Source organism: Anomalospiza imberbis, chromosome 6 (genome assembly GCF_031753505.1).
Source record: "Anomalospiza imberbis isolate Cuckoo-Finch-1a 21T00152 chromosome 6, ASM3175350v1, whole genome shotgun sequence".
In the NCBI taxonomy this organism is placed as follows: Eukaryota; Metazoa; Chordata; class Aves; order Passeriformes; family Viduidae; genus Anomalospiza; species Anomalospiza imberbis.
The window spans coordinates 55,140,573-55,155,926 of record NC_089686.1 but is presented as its reverse complement, the minus strand read 5'-3'; the positions used below and the strand labels follow the sequence as shown (position 1 = coordinate 55,155,926).

At 69.7% G+C, this 15,354-nt stretch overlaps 3 protein-coding genes across 6 annotated transcripts; 1 reads left to right on the top strand and 2 right to left on the bottom strand.

The window, feature by feature from the left end:
• The first annotated feature begins 16 nt into the window (after positions 1-16).
• PTPRCAP (protein tyrosine phosphatase receptor type C associated protein) lies at positions 17-1,455 on the top strand. Its single transcript, XM_068194355.1, has 2 exons — positions 17-134; positions 710-1,455. The coding sequence occupies exons 1-2, from the start codon at positions 132-134 to the stop codon at positions 1,214-1,216; spliced, it is 510 nt and encodes a 169-aa protein (XP_068050456.1). The 5' UTR covers positions 17-131; the 3' UTR covers positions 1,217-1,455.
• Positions 1,456-1,660: 205 nt separating this feature from the next.
• Positions 1,661-5,577, bottom strand: RPS6KB2 (ribosomal protein S6 kinase B2). The gene is made up of 15 exons (XM_068194356.1): positions 5,455-5,577; positions 4,782-4,816; positions 4,578-4,698; positions 4,424-4,492; positions 4,212-4,359; positions 3,886-3,943; positions 3,708-3,808; positions 3,543-3,633; positions 3,368-3,458; positions 3,157-3,264; positions 2,997-3,059; positions 2,846-2,923; positions 2,663-2,770; positions 2,476-2,588; positions 1,661-2,083 (listed from the first exon to the last, which is right to left on the bottom strand). The coding sequence occupies exons 1-15, from the start codon at positions 5,524-5,526 to the stop codon at positions 1,915-1,917; spliced, it is 1,425 nt and encodes a 474-aa protein (XP_068050457.1). The 5' UTR covers positions 5,527-5,577; the 3' UTR covers positions 1,661-1,914.
• Positions 5,578-7,492: 1,915 nt separating this feature from the next.
• CARNS1 (carnosine synthase 1) lies at positions 7,493-14,087 on the bottom strand. Of its 4 annotated transcripts, XM_068194342.1 has the most exons (10): positions 13,551-14,087; positions 12,732-12,784; positions 12,082-12,313; positions 11,606-12,000; positions 10,839-11,326; positions 10,437-10,617; positions 9,852-9,937; positions 9,269-9,500; positions 8,915-9,186; positions 7,493-8,823 (listed from the first exon to the last, which is right to left on the bottom strand). In XM_068194342.1, the coding sequence occupies exons 5-10, from the start codon at positions 11,319-11,321 to the stop codon at positions 7,597-7,599; spliced, it is 2,481 nt and encodes an 826-aa protein (XP_068050443.1). In that variant the 5' UTR covers positions 11,322-11,326; positions 11,606-12,000; positions 12,082-12,313; positions 12,732-12,784; positions 13,551-14,087; the 3' UTR covers positions 7,493-7,596. The 4 variants fall into 4 exon arrangements, with proteins under 4 accessions (XP_068050443.1, XP_068050442.1, XP_068050446.1 ...); XM_068194341.1 differs by having other exon boundaries at positions 12,732-14,087; XM_068194345.1 differs by lacking the exons at positions 12,732-12,784; positions 13,551-14,087 and having other exon boundaries at positions 11,606-11,695.
• Positions 14,088-15,354: the final 1,267 nt, after the last annotated feature.

Sequence of the window (15,354 nt, the reverse complement as noted above, 5' to 3'; positions counted from 1 at the left end):
GGTGAGGGGGGTGCAGCACTCGGCCCCCCCCGCTCTGGCACATCCGCTGCACGGGGGCAGGAAGTTGGGGGGGGCTCCCCCATCTCGGAGCGCGCCCGCGGCATCGGGACCCGCTCTGGCTGCACCCACGGATGGTGAGCACCCCAAAACCGGGCAAAACGGGAGGTTGGGGAGCTGGGAGCCGAGGGGCTGGGGGACGGGTTGGGGGAGTCAGGATCGAGGAGCCAGGGTGAGGTTGAGGGGAGTGGGAGGCTAAGGGGAGTCTGGAGTGTTTGGGGGGATAAGGGGAGCACAGCAGGGTTGGAGGGGAAGGAGCAGGGGGTCCAGGGGAGCATGGTGAGCTTGGGGGTGTCAGGTTTTGGGGTGGGGTTGGGGGCCATGCAGCCACAGTGAAGATTGCGAGTGCCGGGTTTGGGGAGCCTTGGGGCTTTGGCAGGGGGTGTGGGCAGGGGCAAGGCATTCTAGGGGGGCTGTGCAGCCATGTGGGCTGGCAGGATCTGGTTCCTCTCCCCCAGCACCTGCAGGTGCTGCTGCACCCGCCACCCACGGCTTCCGTCCCCGCGGGTCACCTCCCCCTCCCCGGCCTTTGTCCTCTGCCCCTGTACCTTGCCCCCTGTCCCCGCTGCCCTTCGCCCCAGCCCTTCCCTGCGTTCCAGCTCCGGGAAGCCACGTGCCCGGCGCGGTCTAACCCTGCTGCCCTCCCCCGCAGACTGCCCCGCGCTGGCACCCGGTGCTGCCGGGGCCGGTGGGGCCGGCGGTGGCCCACAATGACCGGGTGGTGGCCGTGCTGCTGGGGCTCCTGCTGTGCCTGGTGCTGGGGCTGGCGCTGGCCTGGCACCACCTGTGCCGCCTCTCGGCCGGCCACTACTACCCCCGGCCCTTGGGCCGCCGGGCGCTGGAGCTGCTGCGGGGACAGTGGCAACGGCTGCGCTCGCCGGGGGACCCCGCCGCGGCCCTCGGGGACGGCGACGGGCAGGTGGTCGTGCTGGACGAGGATGAAGAGCTGATGCCCTGGAGCCTAGAGCGGCGGCCGCAGCAGGATGAGGGGGAGGAGGATGAGCAGGAGGAGGCCGAGGCAGCGCCAGAGGGTGGGGAGAGCCCCCTGAGTGAGGGGGAGGCGGCGGGGGGCAGCGCCGAGGCCCTGCTCAGTGACCTGCACGCCTTCTCGGGGACAGCGGCCTGGGGGGACGCGCAGCCGCACGTCACTGCCTTGTGACATCACCGTCCTGACGTCACCACCCTTTGATGTCATCACCCTGTAATGTCACCTCCCATGACGCTGTAGTGTCACCTCCCTGTCGTGTCACCTCCCTGTCGTGTCACCTCCCTGTCGTGTCACCTCCCTGCCAGCAAAGGGACCCCTTCTCTGTCCCCTGCCAGCCCCCAGCCGAGGCTCCTGATTGGCTCTAGGGGGCTTGTCCGGGTTTGGACTGACCAATAAAAGAGCAGCCCTGGGGGCAGGGCAGACAAGGGGGCGTGGTCTGAAGATGAGTGGGTGGGGTCAATTAAAGGGTGTGGTAAGTGGGAGGAGCCTGGGAAGGGGCGGGGCATCGCACAGGGGGTGGAGCCTGGACCCTGCCCTGGTGGGGCAACTCCCCCACCCTCCCAGCTCCCAGTGGGGCCCCCCAGCCCCAGCACAGGGACCACCACAGCCTCAGCAAGTCCTTTAATTGGCACACATCCAGCAGCAGGGCCACGCCCCAGAGGGGCCACACCCCAAAAGGCCACGCCCACGGGGGCACATCCCTGGGGGGCCACACCCCTGGGGGTTCTCCCCGTGCCCCCAAACCCAGCGGGCAGGGGGCTGTGCCGGAGGGGGATGAGCCCCCCGGAGCACAAGCAGCACCGTGGGGTTACCCCAACCCCATGGGGAGCACCAGGCCCCCCACCCAAAACCCCCCACCATCCCTACCCCTACCTGGGCACCCGCCCCCGGCCCCCCTTCTGCTTCTTGGCCCCCCCCGAGGGTTTGATGGGCAGGGGGGCCGTGCCCTCAGGTGGGGGGGCCTGGGGGGGCCCCAGCTCCATGGGGTCGCCTGGGGCCACTGGCTTGAACGCCTCAAAGGGGGAGAACTTCACAGGGCTGGGGGGGGACACATGAGGGGGTGAGTGGGGCACCCACAGAGGGTGAGGAAGGTGGGGCAGACAGTGCCCACAGAGCTCCTTCCCCACCCCTGCAGGCCCCAACTCCCCCCATACTCCATGAACCTCCCCTCCTCCTTCTTCACCCCCCTGGGACCCACCCTGATTCCCTCACCCCACAGCACCCCAAACTGTCACCCCACTGCCCCCACAGTCTCTCTGTATTCCCAGGACAGGGCAGGTTGAGCCCTCCCACCCTCTATGCACCACCCCCCCTTTGCACCCCCAGCACTATCCCCACCTTGGTGCCCACCCTGAAACCCCCATCCCAAAACACCTCCGTGCCACAGCCCCCCACCCCAAAGCACCCCCCAGCCCACTGTGTCCCGGTACCTGACGGGGGTGCGGGGGCTGCTGTTGAGGCGGCGAGGGGAGCGCACCTTGGGCTGGAAGGAGAACCCCTCCTTGATGCTCTCCAGCACAGAGGGGGCCACGTAGGTGAAGCCCTGCGAGTTTGGGGGTGTCACCGGGGGGACTCCTGGGCATGCCAGGGGTCCCCCCTCGGGCTGTGCCCCCCTACCAGGAAGGCCTGGTTGGCGCTCTCGCTGATGGCAGCGTCGTCGGGGCTGTCCACGGGGGTCTGGCGGGTGAAGCGGGTGTCGAACTGGCTCACGTCCTCCTCCGACTGCTGCGGGGAACACAGTGGCTGCTCCCACGGGCCCCCCCCCAAAACATTCCCAGCCTCCCCCCTCGGCCCCCCTACCAGGCAGGGTTTGAAGGGGGGGTCCAGCCTGCGTGCCAGGAGGTCCTCCCAGTTGATGTGGCGGAAGAAAGGCTGTTTCTGTGGGGTTTGGGGGTGTCAGGCAGGATTTGGGGAGTGTCCCCTGGCACCGCCTGCCCACCCACCCCTGTACCTGCACATCGGCCGCGTCACCGGGGCCCCCCCCAACCCGCTGGCTGGGGTTCCGCTTGAGGAACTGGAAGAGAAATAGGGACAGAGATGGGAATGGGGGGGAGGACCTACGTAAATAAAGGTGGGGGGAGGTGGGTGAGGGAAATTTGGCAGGGGGGCACCTTCTTGAGGAGGTCACGAGCGTCGGGTGTCAGGTAGGGCGGCAGCACCAGCTTCCCCTTGAGGATCTTGTCGATGGTCTTCTTGCGGTTCTCGGCAGTGAACGGCGGCTGTGGGGGCACAGTGGGGCCATGAGGAGCCAGGCAGGCCAGGAAGGCTCGGGGTCACCCCGGGATGCCCCCCAGTTCCCAGGGAGGAAGGAGTGGGACTTGCCGATCCGGTGAGCATGTCATACATCAGGGCGCCCAGGCTCCACCAGTCCACCGCCCGGTTGTGCCCGCTCCGCACCAGGATCTCGGGGGCCCTGGGGGGTGCAGGGGGGGCCCTGAGCGGATGGGGGGCCAGGACAGACCCCCCCAAATTCCCCCCAGTGCTGCATCCACCTCACATGTACTCGATGGTGCCGCAGAAGGTGTGGGTGACAGCTCCGTCGTGGATGGACTCCTTGCAGAGCCCAAAGTCTGTCAGCTTGATGTGACCTGAGGGACACGGGGGGGTCAGCGCTGCCCCCAGAGAACCCCCCCAGGCTCCCCAGTTTGCCCCCCAAACCCACCTTGGCTGTTGAGCATGATATTCTCTGGCTTAAGATCCCGGTAGATGATCCCGTGGGAATGCAGGTGACCCAGTGCCAGCGTGATCTCGCTCAGGTAGAAACTGCAGCGGGATCGGGGTGGCTGTGAGTGATGTCGGGGTGCCCACCCCATCCACACCCCCTACCACCACAGCCCTACCAGGCAGTGTCCTCCAGGAAGATCCCTTCCCGCTCCAGCTGCATGAAGAGCTCTCCACCTGCATAGAGAGCCCAAGAGGGACCCTCCTGAGCCATCCCTCCTTAATCACCCCTGGGAACATCTGAGCCATCTTGGGACACCCTTAAACCATCCCTGAACCCCCTAAGCCATCCCTGGACACCCTCCCTGAACATTGTAGCCACCCCAGGTCACACTTTAACCATCCTTGGACATCCTGAGCCATCCCTGGAACCCCTTGAGCCATCCCTGGGACAACTCATAGCCATCCCTGGAGCAGTCCCCGGGAACCCCGAGCCAGCCCGCACCGCTGAGGCACTCCAGGATGAGGTAGAGCTTGCCGCCTGTCTGGAAGGCGTAGATGAGGTCGACGATGAAGGGGTGCTTGACGGCCTCCAGGATGTTCCTCTCTGCCCGGGTGTGTGCCGTGTCCTTGGCGTTGCAGGCGATCTTGGCCTGGGGGGGAGGCGGTGAGCGGGGGGGGTCCCCGGGGGGTCTGGGGGGGCCGGGGCGGCCCTACCTTCTTCAGGACCTTCATGGCGAAGATCTTGCCCGTGTTGGTGCCCTGCACTTTGCGCACCTGGAACACCTGGAAGGACAGGTGGGGAAGGTTGGGGACGCCGTCAGGGAGCACTGGAACCCCCCAGAGTCCCCCAGCCCCGCCGTGTCCCCACCTTGCCGTAACCACCCTTGCCCAGGACTCGGAGCAGCTCGAAGCAGTGCGGGCCGATGTGCTCGGGGCCATTGTTGACGCTGCTCTCGGAAATCTCGATCTCTTCATAGTGTCCCACCGGCCTGGCAGGAGAGGGGGTGAGCAGGGAGAGCCCCCTGCCTGTCCCCTGCTTGCGTAACCCCCCCGCAGGCTGTCCCCCACTTACTCCAGGCCGTTTCCCCGGGGCTCCAGCTCCATCTCCTGCGGGAGGGAACGCGCGGTCAGAGGTGGGCAGGAGGGCAGCAACGGACAGGGGACGCATGGCAAAGAGGGGACATAGGGCAGGAAGGGGAGACACAGCAGAGAGAGGACCCACGGCAGGTAGGGGACACATGGCAAGGAGGGGAGCCACGGCAGGCAGGACACGGGCAGGACACGGGCAGGACACGGGCAGGACACGGGCAGGACACGGGCAGGACACGGCACCGCGGGGCGAGGCAGCGCCGAGCCGGCCCAGCCGGATGTTTTGGGGCCGAGGCCGGGCCCTGCCCAGCGGGAGACGCCCGCTGCCCACCCGGGATCCGCGGCTGATCCCGGTGCCCCGGCGCCCCGTCCCCGCGGACAGCCCGGCTACACCCCTGTCCCGCCACCGGCGGGACCCCTGTAACTGCCCCTGTCGCTGTCCCCCCAAGCCCCTGCCCGCCGTTCCCGGCACCAAGCGGACCCCATGCACCCCCGACACCCCCGATCCCGCCGTCCCCACCGCGCCCCGGTGCCGCTCACCGCCTCCACCGCTCGTCCCGCTCCCGGTGCCCCCCGTCCCCGAGCGCCCCCCGCCCCAGCCCCGGTGCCGGTCGCAGCCCCGGTGTCCCGCCCCCCGCGCCCCGCTGCCGGCTCACGGCGCCCAGCTCGGGCTCGTCCCCGTCGCTGCCCTCCTCGGTCTCCAGGTCGATGTCGAACACCCCCGCCATGACGGCGCCGTGCCGGGACCCCCGGGGACCCGCCCCGATGGCCACGCCCCCAACGGCGGCCACGCCCCCGCCACGCCCCCGTGACACCGCCTTATCGGGACCCGGGGAACTCGCCGCGGTGGCCACGCCCCGGCCACGCCCCTCAACCGACCACGCCCCCCGCGCGTCACCGGGCTGTCCCCTGCGCGGGGGACACGGGGACGGGGGTCCCCGGGGTGGCGCAGGGAACACGACAGAGGCAGCGCGGCCGCTCACAGCCTTTACTGGGGTCCGCGGCCCCGCCCCGCCCCCCTGCGCCGCGCTGACGTCAGCGGAGCCGCCGTGACGTCAGAGGAGGGGGCAGGAAGAGAGGGGGACATCCCGGTGACCCCAGGCGGAGATCCCGCTCGGGGTTTCCGCGGGGCTGGAGGGCACGAGTGGGGCTGCGGGGCACTGGGGTTATTGTGGGGTCACTGCTGTTACTGTGGGGGCTGCGTGTTATTGTAGGGTCTCCGGTGTTATTGCAAGGGCAGGGGCACTACAGGGGCTGGGTGTTATTGAAGGGTCTCTGGTGTTATTGTAGGGTCGCTGGTGTTATTGTAGGGTCAGGGACACTACAGGGACTGGGGTTTATTGGAGGGTTTCAGGCACTGAAGTGGCTGTGTGTTATTGCAGGCTCTCAGGCACTACAGGGGCACCGTGTTATTGTAGGATCTCTGTGTTATTGTAGGCTCATGAGGGCTGTACGATCTGGATGTTATTGTAGGGTCACTGCTGTTATTGTAGGGCCGGGGCACTGCAGGGGCTCTGTGTTATTGGAGGGTGCCTGGTGTTATTGTAGGATCGCAGACATTACAGGGGCTGGGTGTTAGTGTAGAGTCACTGGTGTTACTGTAGGGCCTCCCCAGTCACAGCCCTATATCACATCACACAAGTCTTCCCAGAGGATTTTCTGAGCTGCTCCAGGGAGTCCCTGGGTATCCCTCTGCTTTTGTAGGGTCTCCCCATGTAGGGTCTATTACTGTAGGGTCTCCTCATGCCAGTTTGTTGTTGTGGGGTCTCCCTTTCAGGGCATGCTGTTGCAGGGTGTCCCCACGTGGGTTTGTTCCTGTGGGTTCTCCCCGTGCCAGTTTGTTATTGTAGGGTCTTCCCTTCGAGGGTGTCATTGTGGGGTGTCCCCACCTCAGTCTGTTACTGTGGGGTCTCCCCTTGCTGGTGCGTTATTGTGGGGTCTCCCCACATTTCTTTGTTATTATGGGATGTCCCAGTAATTCTTTGCCATTATGGAGTCTCCCCATAATGGGTTGTTATTGTAGGGTCTCCCCATGCCAGCAGGTGCCAACACACCTCACGCTTCACCTGCTGCTCTCATGGGGTGGCCTGGGTGCCTTGGGAGGTCCTGGCTGTCCCACCCTGGGGGTGGCACGGGGACAGCAGGGGTCAGTGTCCCCCTGTGTGTCCCCAGGCATGGGACCCCCAGCTTCAGGGACAGGGGGTAGAGACTGTAGGGACAGGGCAGGGGGGACAGGGAGCGGGGTGCTAGGGCAGGGCGATGGGGTGCTGGGGTAATGGAGGGATGCCAGGGGGTGGGGTGCCTGGACTGGGAGAGGGGGAGTCTTAGGGTGAGGGGTGCCAGTGTGATGGAAGGATGAAGTGCCAGGATGGAAGGGGATGCCAGGGATTGGGATGTCAGAATAGTGGGGGGCTGCCAGGAGATGGGGTTTCAGGATGCCAGGGAATGGGGCACCAGGAGAGTCGGGGGATGCCAGGGGATGGAGTGCCAGGTTAATAGGGGGATCCCAGTGGATGGGATGTCAGGATGCCAGGGGATGGGCTGCCAGTGGAGCGAGGGGATGCAAGGGGATGGGCTGCCAGGACGAAGGGGAATGCCAGGCAATGGGGTGGCGGGGCAGGTGACTGGGATCCAGAGCGGTACGGGGGTGCCAGGACATGGTGTGCCAGGACACGGGACTGGGGGACAACGCGACGGGGTGCCGGGGGGATGCCGGGGAGGGGCGGCGGGGCGGCGGGAGCGGGTGCCGGGTGTGCCGGGACACCCATTCCCCCGCTCTCCCCGCTGCCTGCCCGGCGCTATTTGAAGTGGGACAAGAAATGTTCCACGGGATATTGCGGAGAATCGATGCCCAGCCCCTGGCAGAGCCCCAGCAGGCGCTCGCAGGCCTCGGCCAGCGTGGCCCCGGCGCACGCCACGCTCAGCAGCGGCTCCTCGTACTCCCCGGCCCCCTCGGGCTCCTCGAAGAGCCGGTTGAGGCGGACGAGCCCGCGGCCGTGCAGCTCCCGCAGAGCCTCCATGCCCCTGCCGCCCGCCAGGGTCTCGCCGTGCTCCGATCCCAGGCACATCACCCCGGCCAGGTGCGTGCGGGGCGCGGGGCGAGCGGGCAGCACGGGCGGCACGCCCAGCGCCACCAGCACGGCGGCCAGCAGCAGGTCGGGGCCGTAGACCTCGCGGATCCAGTCGCGCAGGTAGAAGCCCCCCATGCGGGGGTTGATCTCCAGCAGGCGCGGCCCCGCCGGCCCCAGCTTGAGCTCCACGTTGAAGACGCCGTCGCGGAGCCCGCACGCCCGGCAGCATTCCAGCGCCGCCCGCACCAGCTGCGCCTGCCGGTCGGCGGGCAGGCAGGAGGGCAGGCAGGCCGCCGTCTCCAGGAAGGCGGGGACACGCGTGGGGCCGTTGTCCGACACCCACGCGCCCAGCAGCCGCCCCTCGAAGACCACCAGGTCCACGTCGTGCTCGGTGCCCGGCACGTACTCCATGAGCAGCATGGCGTTGCCCCAGCCCAGCCCGATGCCCGGGTGGTCCGCGTCGTCGCGCAGGTCCCTCCAGAGCCGGGCGGCGTGAGCGTGGCACTGCCCGGCGTTCTCCACCAGCCGCACGCCCACGCCGCCCGCGCCGAACTCCAGCTTGGCCACGGCGGGGAAGGGCACGGCGCCCGCCGCCCGCTCCACGTCGCCGTGGCTCCGCAGGCGGCGGCAGGGCACGGCGAAGGCGGCGGGCGGCGGGCGGCCGCGGCGGCAGCGCTGCAGGTGCCGGTGCGTGCGGCTCTTCTGCTTGGCCACCCGCACGGCGGCGGGCGCGGGGCCGCGGAGCCCCAGCCCCTGGCACACCAGGGCCGCCAGCACCACGCAGTCGTCCCAGTAGGAGAGGCAGGCATGGGGCCGCAGCCCCCGGGAGCGCAGCAGTTCCAGCACCCGCTCTGCGTGCTCCTCGTCCCGCCGGTGCTCCCGGCTGTCGTAGGGCAGGAAGGTCTGCACCAGCCCCGCCGCGAAGTGCTCCGGGTCCGACTCCACCAGGTGGATCTGCGGCCCCAGAGAGGCGTCACCGGGGCTCCGGCGCCGCGGCTGTGCCCCCCCCGCCACCCCGAGCCCGCTGACGGCCCGAGCCCCTCACCCTCAGCCCGTAGTCGCGGGCCGCCTCCCACACGAAGCTCTTGCTGACGCCCCCGGCCCCGATGAGCAGGATGTCCTTGCCCTCGACCAGGTGACACTGCGCCCGGTGCAGCATGGCCTCGGCCAGCAGCCGCGGCAGGTCCCCGCGGGGCTCGCCCACGCCGCGCCCCATGGCCTCGGCCAGCACGCAGGTCTCCAGGCACCGCTGGCCGTTGGTGGCCAGGGCCACCAGCTCCAGCGCGTCATCCACGCAGGCCAGCAGGAAGTCCACGCCTGGGGATGGGAATGGGGATGGTGACGGTGACACCGCGCTCAGCGCCGCGGGCACCGGCGGCGTCCCCCGCGTCGTGCTCACCCAGGATGTCGGTGTGGGCACGGCTGCCGCCGCTCTGCTGCGGGCTCAGCTCGGCCTCGGTGGCCAGGAGGGCGGCCGCGGCGGCCTCGGTGGCCTCCCGCAGCCGCGTGGCCAGCGCCTGCCGCTGGCTGGGGGCCACCACCCCCCACTGCAGCAGGCTGGAGTCCAGGCCCTGGGGCAGCGCCGTGCCGTGACGCACCGGGCTCTCCGCGCGTCCCACGGCGCAGGCCACCTGTGGGGACACGGGGACACCCACGGGTGTGTGGGGACACCGGCTGCCACCGGGGTATGGGGACATTGGCTGCCAACCCATAGTCTGGGGACGCAGCTGCCACCAGGGCGTAGGGACGTGGGGTGACGCATTGACCCAAGGCAAGGATGTGGTTGGCCGCCAATCCTGGGGACACCCAGGGCCACCAGGGCATGGGGACATGGACAGGCACACAGGGCATAGCACACAGATTGCCACAGCCTGGGCACAGGACTGCCACCATAGCCTGCGGACATACAGGGCCACCAGGACATGGGGACAGCCATCATAGGCTGTCCCACAGAGCCGCCGGGGTGTGGGGACATGCCGTACCTGGCAGAGCTGGGGCCGGTCCCCCCAGGACCTGCAGACGAGGGTGCAGATGCGCAGGGCCATGGGCAGCCGCGGGGCTGGGCTGCCTGGGGGGCAAGGGACAGGGCAGGCACGGCCGCCACACGGGGACGGGGTGGCCCTGCCCGACCTCCCACTCCTCTGGGGCGTTTTGTGGCTCCCTGTGGCACCGTGGTGGCCCCGGCCAAGCCCAGCCCCAGGGAGCGAGGGGTCACTCTCATTACCAGCCCCACGGGACTGTCGGGAGTCAAAGGGGGTCGCCCCAACACTCTGCCCAGCCCCAGCGGACCGTGGAGGTCCAGGGTGACTTTCCCCACCTCTCCTCATGGGTCTGTGGGGGTCCAAGGTGGCAAACTGTCCCCCAACCCTAACCCAGGGGACTGTGGGCATCCAGGGTGACCCTCGTGCCCTCCCCCAAGACTCCAGTAATTTGGGCACCCCGATGGCTCCCCCCCACCCACCCTAAGGGACAGACACGTGGCCAGCACAGCTGCGGGGACCCGTGGGACCCCGGGGGACTCTTCCCCCCCTCCCAGGGTGGTGGGCGCCCGAGGGCGGGGACCTTACGTGGGGGGGGCACGGGCAGGCGGGCGGTGGGCACCATGGCCTCCAGCAGGACGCTGTCCTCCTCCGTCAGCCCCCGGAGCCGGGCACCCACCGCCTGCGCCACCGCCGCCCCCTCGTCCTTCCTGTGGGTGCTGCGGGCGCCTGTGCCCCGCCACCGCCACCCCGCCGGCCGCACCACCACCTGCGTGCACCTCCGTGTCACCCCGTGCCACCTGGTGCCACCCCAACAGCCGGCCCGCCATCTGCGCGCAGCCCCGTGTCACCCTGTGCCATCCTACCACCTGCAACCCCCCAGTGCCACCTCATCACCACCCTAACAGCCACCCCACCACCTGCGTGCACCCCCGTGCCTCTCCATGCCCCCCAGCGCCACCCGGTGCCGCCAACACCTCCCGTGCCCACCTGGCCGAAGGGCTCCATGGCGGTGCCCCCCAGGAAGGCGCCCACCTCCTCCTGCACCAGGCTCTGCTGGCCCTGGGGGTCCTCCAGCCGCACCAGCCTCACCCCGGGGGCCACGGGCTCGGCGGGCAGGTCCCCTCTGGTCCCCAGGACAAAGGCCAGGGTGGGGGGCACAGGCAGGTTGGCGCGAGCCGCCAGCACCCAGCGGGTGACCAGCGTGTCCTCGAGCCGGTGGGCGAGCGGGACCGAGCCCCCCGTGGGGCAGTCGAGGTCACGGGCCAGCTCGCCCACCCAGCCGCCCTCGGGGTCCCCCGGCGCGAAGGTGCCCGTCACGTAGTTGGCGCGGCGGGGGGGCACGAAGGTCTCCAGGGCGCTATGTCCGCCCACCTTGAAGGAGACGCCCCGGGAGAGCAGCAGGGACCAGGCGCCTGGGGACGTCTCTGATGGCACCCGGCTGGCCCAGGTGGGGGACAGGCACAGCACCATGGCACCTGCGGGCGGGCAGGGAGGTGGGCGGTGGGCACTCCGCACCCCGCACCCCCTGCCCCAAACTGCCCCCCATGGAGGTGGTGCTGCGGGGAGGGGGGCGGGCACTTGCTGCTGAACTGGTATGTACTGGGATTAACGGGACACGGGGGGCTGCTGCCACCCTGCTCCCCTGCCTCAGTTTCTCTCCCAGTCCTGGTCAGGCAGCACAGGTGGGTGTGGGGACCGCTGCTGTTGGCTCAGGGGTGTCTCATGTGGGGTGAGGACAAGGGGACCGCACCCACCTGGGCAGCGGGTGCCACCCTCCAGCAGGACAGGCAGGAAGGGGGTGGGGGAGCCCAGGATGCAAACGGTAATGTCCAGCGGGCCATATCCTGCCAGGAAGGGAAGGGTTAACAGCCCCGGGATAGGGACCCTGGTACCACCCTGCCCCTGGCACCCCAGTGTGGCTGGGAGCCCCCAAACCCCCTGTGTCCCTAGCCTAGCACCATATCCCCATTGCCACCCTTATCCCTGCCACCCCCGTGTCCCCAGCCTGGCACCGTGCCCACATCACTGTCCCTGCCACCCCCGTGTCCCCAGCCTGGCACCGTGCCCACATCACTGTCCCTGCCACCCCCGTGTCCCCAGCCTGGCACTGTGCCCACATCACTGTCCCTGCCACCCCCGTGTCCCCAGCCTGGCACCGTTCCCCCAATCCCACCCCAGTCCCTGCCACCCCGGTGTCCCAGCCTGGCACCGTGCCCCCCGTGTCCCCAACCCGTGCGGGGCTCTGCGGAGCAGTCCAGCGTAGGGGGCAGCCCCTCCTGGCACAGGGCGCTCTGGAGCCGCTCATAGGCGTGGGTGGCACAGTCGGGGTCCCCGCTGTCCCCGGGCACTTCGCCATCGGGGGCCTCGTCCTCCAGCCAGCCCGGGCACAGCGCCTCGGGCCCTGCCCACTCCTGCTCCTCCGGGCTGGGCACCCGCTCCAGGCTCGGCTGGGACCTCGAGAGCTGCGGGAGCAGGGACAGGGCTGGCACGGGGCTGGCACGGGGGTAAGGGGGTGGTATGGGGCTGGCGTGGGGTTAAGGGGCTGGCACGGGTCTGGCACGGAGCTGGCACGGAGCTGGCACGTGGACAGACCCCGGGTGGGCACGGGGCAGACACGGGGGGGCTGGCACAGGACACAGCGGGCGCCGCTGCCCACCCGTGGGGTGGGGGCGTCGGGGTGCTGGGGGGCTGCGGGCGCCGGGCACGGCGCCACCGCCTCGGGGACAGCGGGGCAGTGCCAGCCGCCGGGGCCGCCAGCTCCCGGACAAAGCGTCCCCTTGTCCCCGCGGGGTCACGCGGCGGGTGGGCACAGCACGCCGCGCTGCCCGCTGCCCCGCGCCAGTGCCCGGCACCGCCGGGATCCCGGGATGGGGCACCCACCTCCGCCCGGACCCCCCACCCGGGGGCCACTCACCATCCTGGTGACAGAGGAGCTGCAAGAGAAGGACAGGCAGAGTCAACGCGGCTCCCAGGGGACCTGCCACCCCTCCCCGGCCACCCCCGGCCGGTGCTGGGAGCCCCAAGCCCAGCTCCCGAGGGGGGACCCGCCCTGCAGCACCCACCGGAGGCTGGCACACTTCCTGGGGCACACCTCGGTGCCAGCTCCAGTGCCTTCATGTTGTCCCCTCAGAGCTAGTCTCAGTGTCCCCAGACTGACCCCTCGGTGCCAGTTCCTGTGGCCCCAGCTTGTCCCCTCGTTGACAGGTCTGGTGGCCCCAGATTGACCCCTTGGTGCCAGTCACGGTGGCCTCAGGTCGTCCCCTCGGTGCCAGCCCCGATGGCCGCGGCACCTCCGGCTTAATGTAATCCTGTGCCAGCTCAGCACAGCCGGGGACACCTCCCCATCCCGGGGGTGCCAAGGTGCCCTGGGGGTGCAGACCCAGGGACCGGGGTGTCCCCACCCCCCCCGGGTGCCTTCGCTCCCAGCAGGTGCCCGGCAGAGCCGGGCACAGAGGGAAACTGAGGCATGGAGCTGAGCGGTGCCCACTGGCAGCCAGGGTGTCCCCAAGCCCGGCACCCGGTGACAGCGTTAAGGGACACACGGCTCGGTGGCGTGGCACAAGGACTCCCCAAAACCCAGTCACGGGGGTGCCTCAAGGTCCGCGCCCCCCCAGCCTCGGGACCGCCCTGTCCCCCTCCATCCCCAGCTGGGAGGTGCTGCTGCTGTCCCCAAGCTGGGACAGCTGTGTCGCCCGGTACCTTGGGGTGGGAGCCGTGGCCTGAGAGCGCGCAGGGGACGAGGGCTCGGGGACGCCTGGCACAGGGGACACCGGCCGGTCTGGCCTTTAAACCCCCCCGCGCCACCCCGGGGTGCCAACCCCCGGCCCCGTGCCCCGGATTAGGCGACACAGAGCCCCATTGTCCCCTCTGCCACCTCGCGCCAGGCGCTGGCACCCCTGTCCGTGTCCCTGTCCCCGTCACTAGCGAGCTGCCTCAGCGGGAGCCGGGGGGTGGCTCGGCCTGACCGGGTTCTCCTGTCCCCCTGTCCCGCGTCCCCTGGCTGGGCACGCCCCTCGTCCTCCCCCCTCCCCCCCGCCCAGTCCCCCTGTCCCCAGCGTGGCGGAGCTGCCAGCACGCACGTCCCCCGGCTTAGTTCCAGCTGCCCGCGGCGTCACTGTCACTGTCACCGTCACGGCCACCGGCAGGCACGGGGCCACCAGCGCGGCTGCCGCGCCGCAGAGTCCTGCACGCGCTGTCACCCGCTCCCTGCCATCCGCACCACCCCCTGCACCCTGCCACCCTCATTGTCACCTGCACTGTCGCGTGCACCCTGTCACCCACAACCCACCACACACCGTCACCAGGGTCTTGTCACTCGCACCTGTCATTCACACCCTGTCACACACATCGTCACCCACACCGCGACACTGCACCATCACCGGCACCTTTTCACCTGTACTGCCACCTGCATCTGTCACCCACGACCTGTCACGCACATCACCTACCTGTCACCTGTACCCTGTCACCTGTACCCTGTCACCCGCACCCTGTCACCCGCACTGCCACCCAGTCCCCATAACCTGCACCATGCCACCGCACTGTCACCTGCACCCTGTCACCCTCACCGTGTCGTGAACATCATCACCCACCTGTCACCTGCGCTGTCACCGGCACCGTGTCACAGGTGTGCACACACACCCCGACCCCCATCCCGCTGCTCCCGCCCCCCCGGCACCGGCACCCCCAAACCCACCCACACCGCCCCCGCTGCCGCCAGCACCCACCGGCGGTGCCGGTGTCGGTGTCTGTCGGTGTCGGTCTGTCCTGGTGTTGTCGCGCCCGGCAGCGGCTCTGCCCGCTCCGGTCCCGGCGGTGTCGGGGTCTGGCGGGGTTTCCCGGTGTCGGTGCCGGTGCTGTCGCAGCCCCAGCAGCGGCTCTGCCCGCTCCGGTCCCGGCGGTGGTGGCGGCGCCGTGTCCTGCTCGGGCGGGGCGGGGCGGGGCGGGACCGGGGGCACCGGGGGGACCGGGACACTGAAGGGGGTGGCAGAACGAAGAGGGCAGCGGGGGCGAGGGTGGCGGAGCCGGGGTGCCACCGCTGGGAGACGGGGACAAGGGACTGGGGTAGGGAGCGGGACAAGGGACGGGGACAGGGACGGGGGTAGGGGACAAGCGACCGGGGGCAGGGACGGGGCCAGCCCGGGGTCACCCGGGGCCGGGTGTAAAACTGACACCGCGGAGCAGAAATGTCAGGGCAGGCCCCGGGAGCTATTCGCGACCTCCCCGCACGACATGGAATGGGACACGGGGAATGGCACGGCGTGGCACGGCGTGGCTCCCAGGGAATGGCACCCAGGGAATGGCATGGCGTGGCAAGGCATGGCACAGCCAGTGTGGACAGGGGACATCCACGACCCCATTCCTGCCACTGCCACCGTCCACGAGCGGTGGCACAAATGTGTCTCCCTCCCCCGTGTCCCCAGTGGGGACACGCCCTTCGGGGTGTCCCCGGGAGCCTCAGCGTGGCAACAGTCTCCCGGCAACTGCCCGGTGCTACTCCCGACGG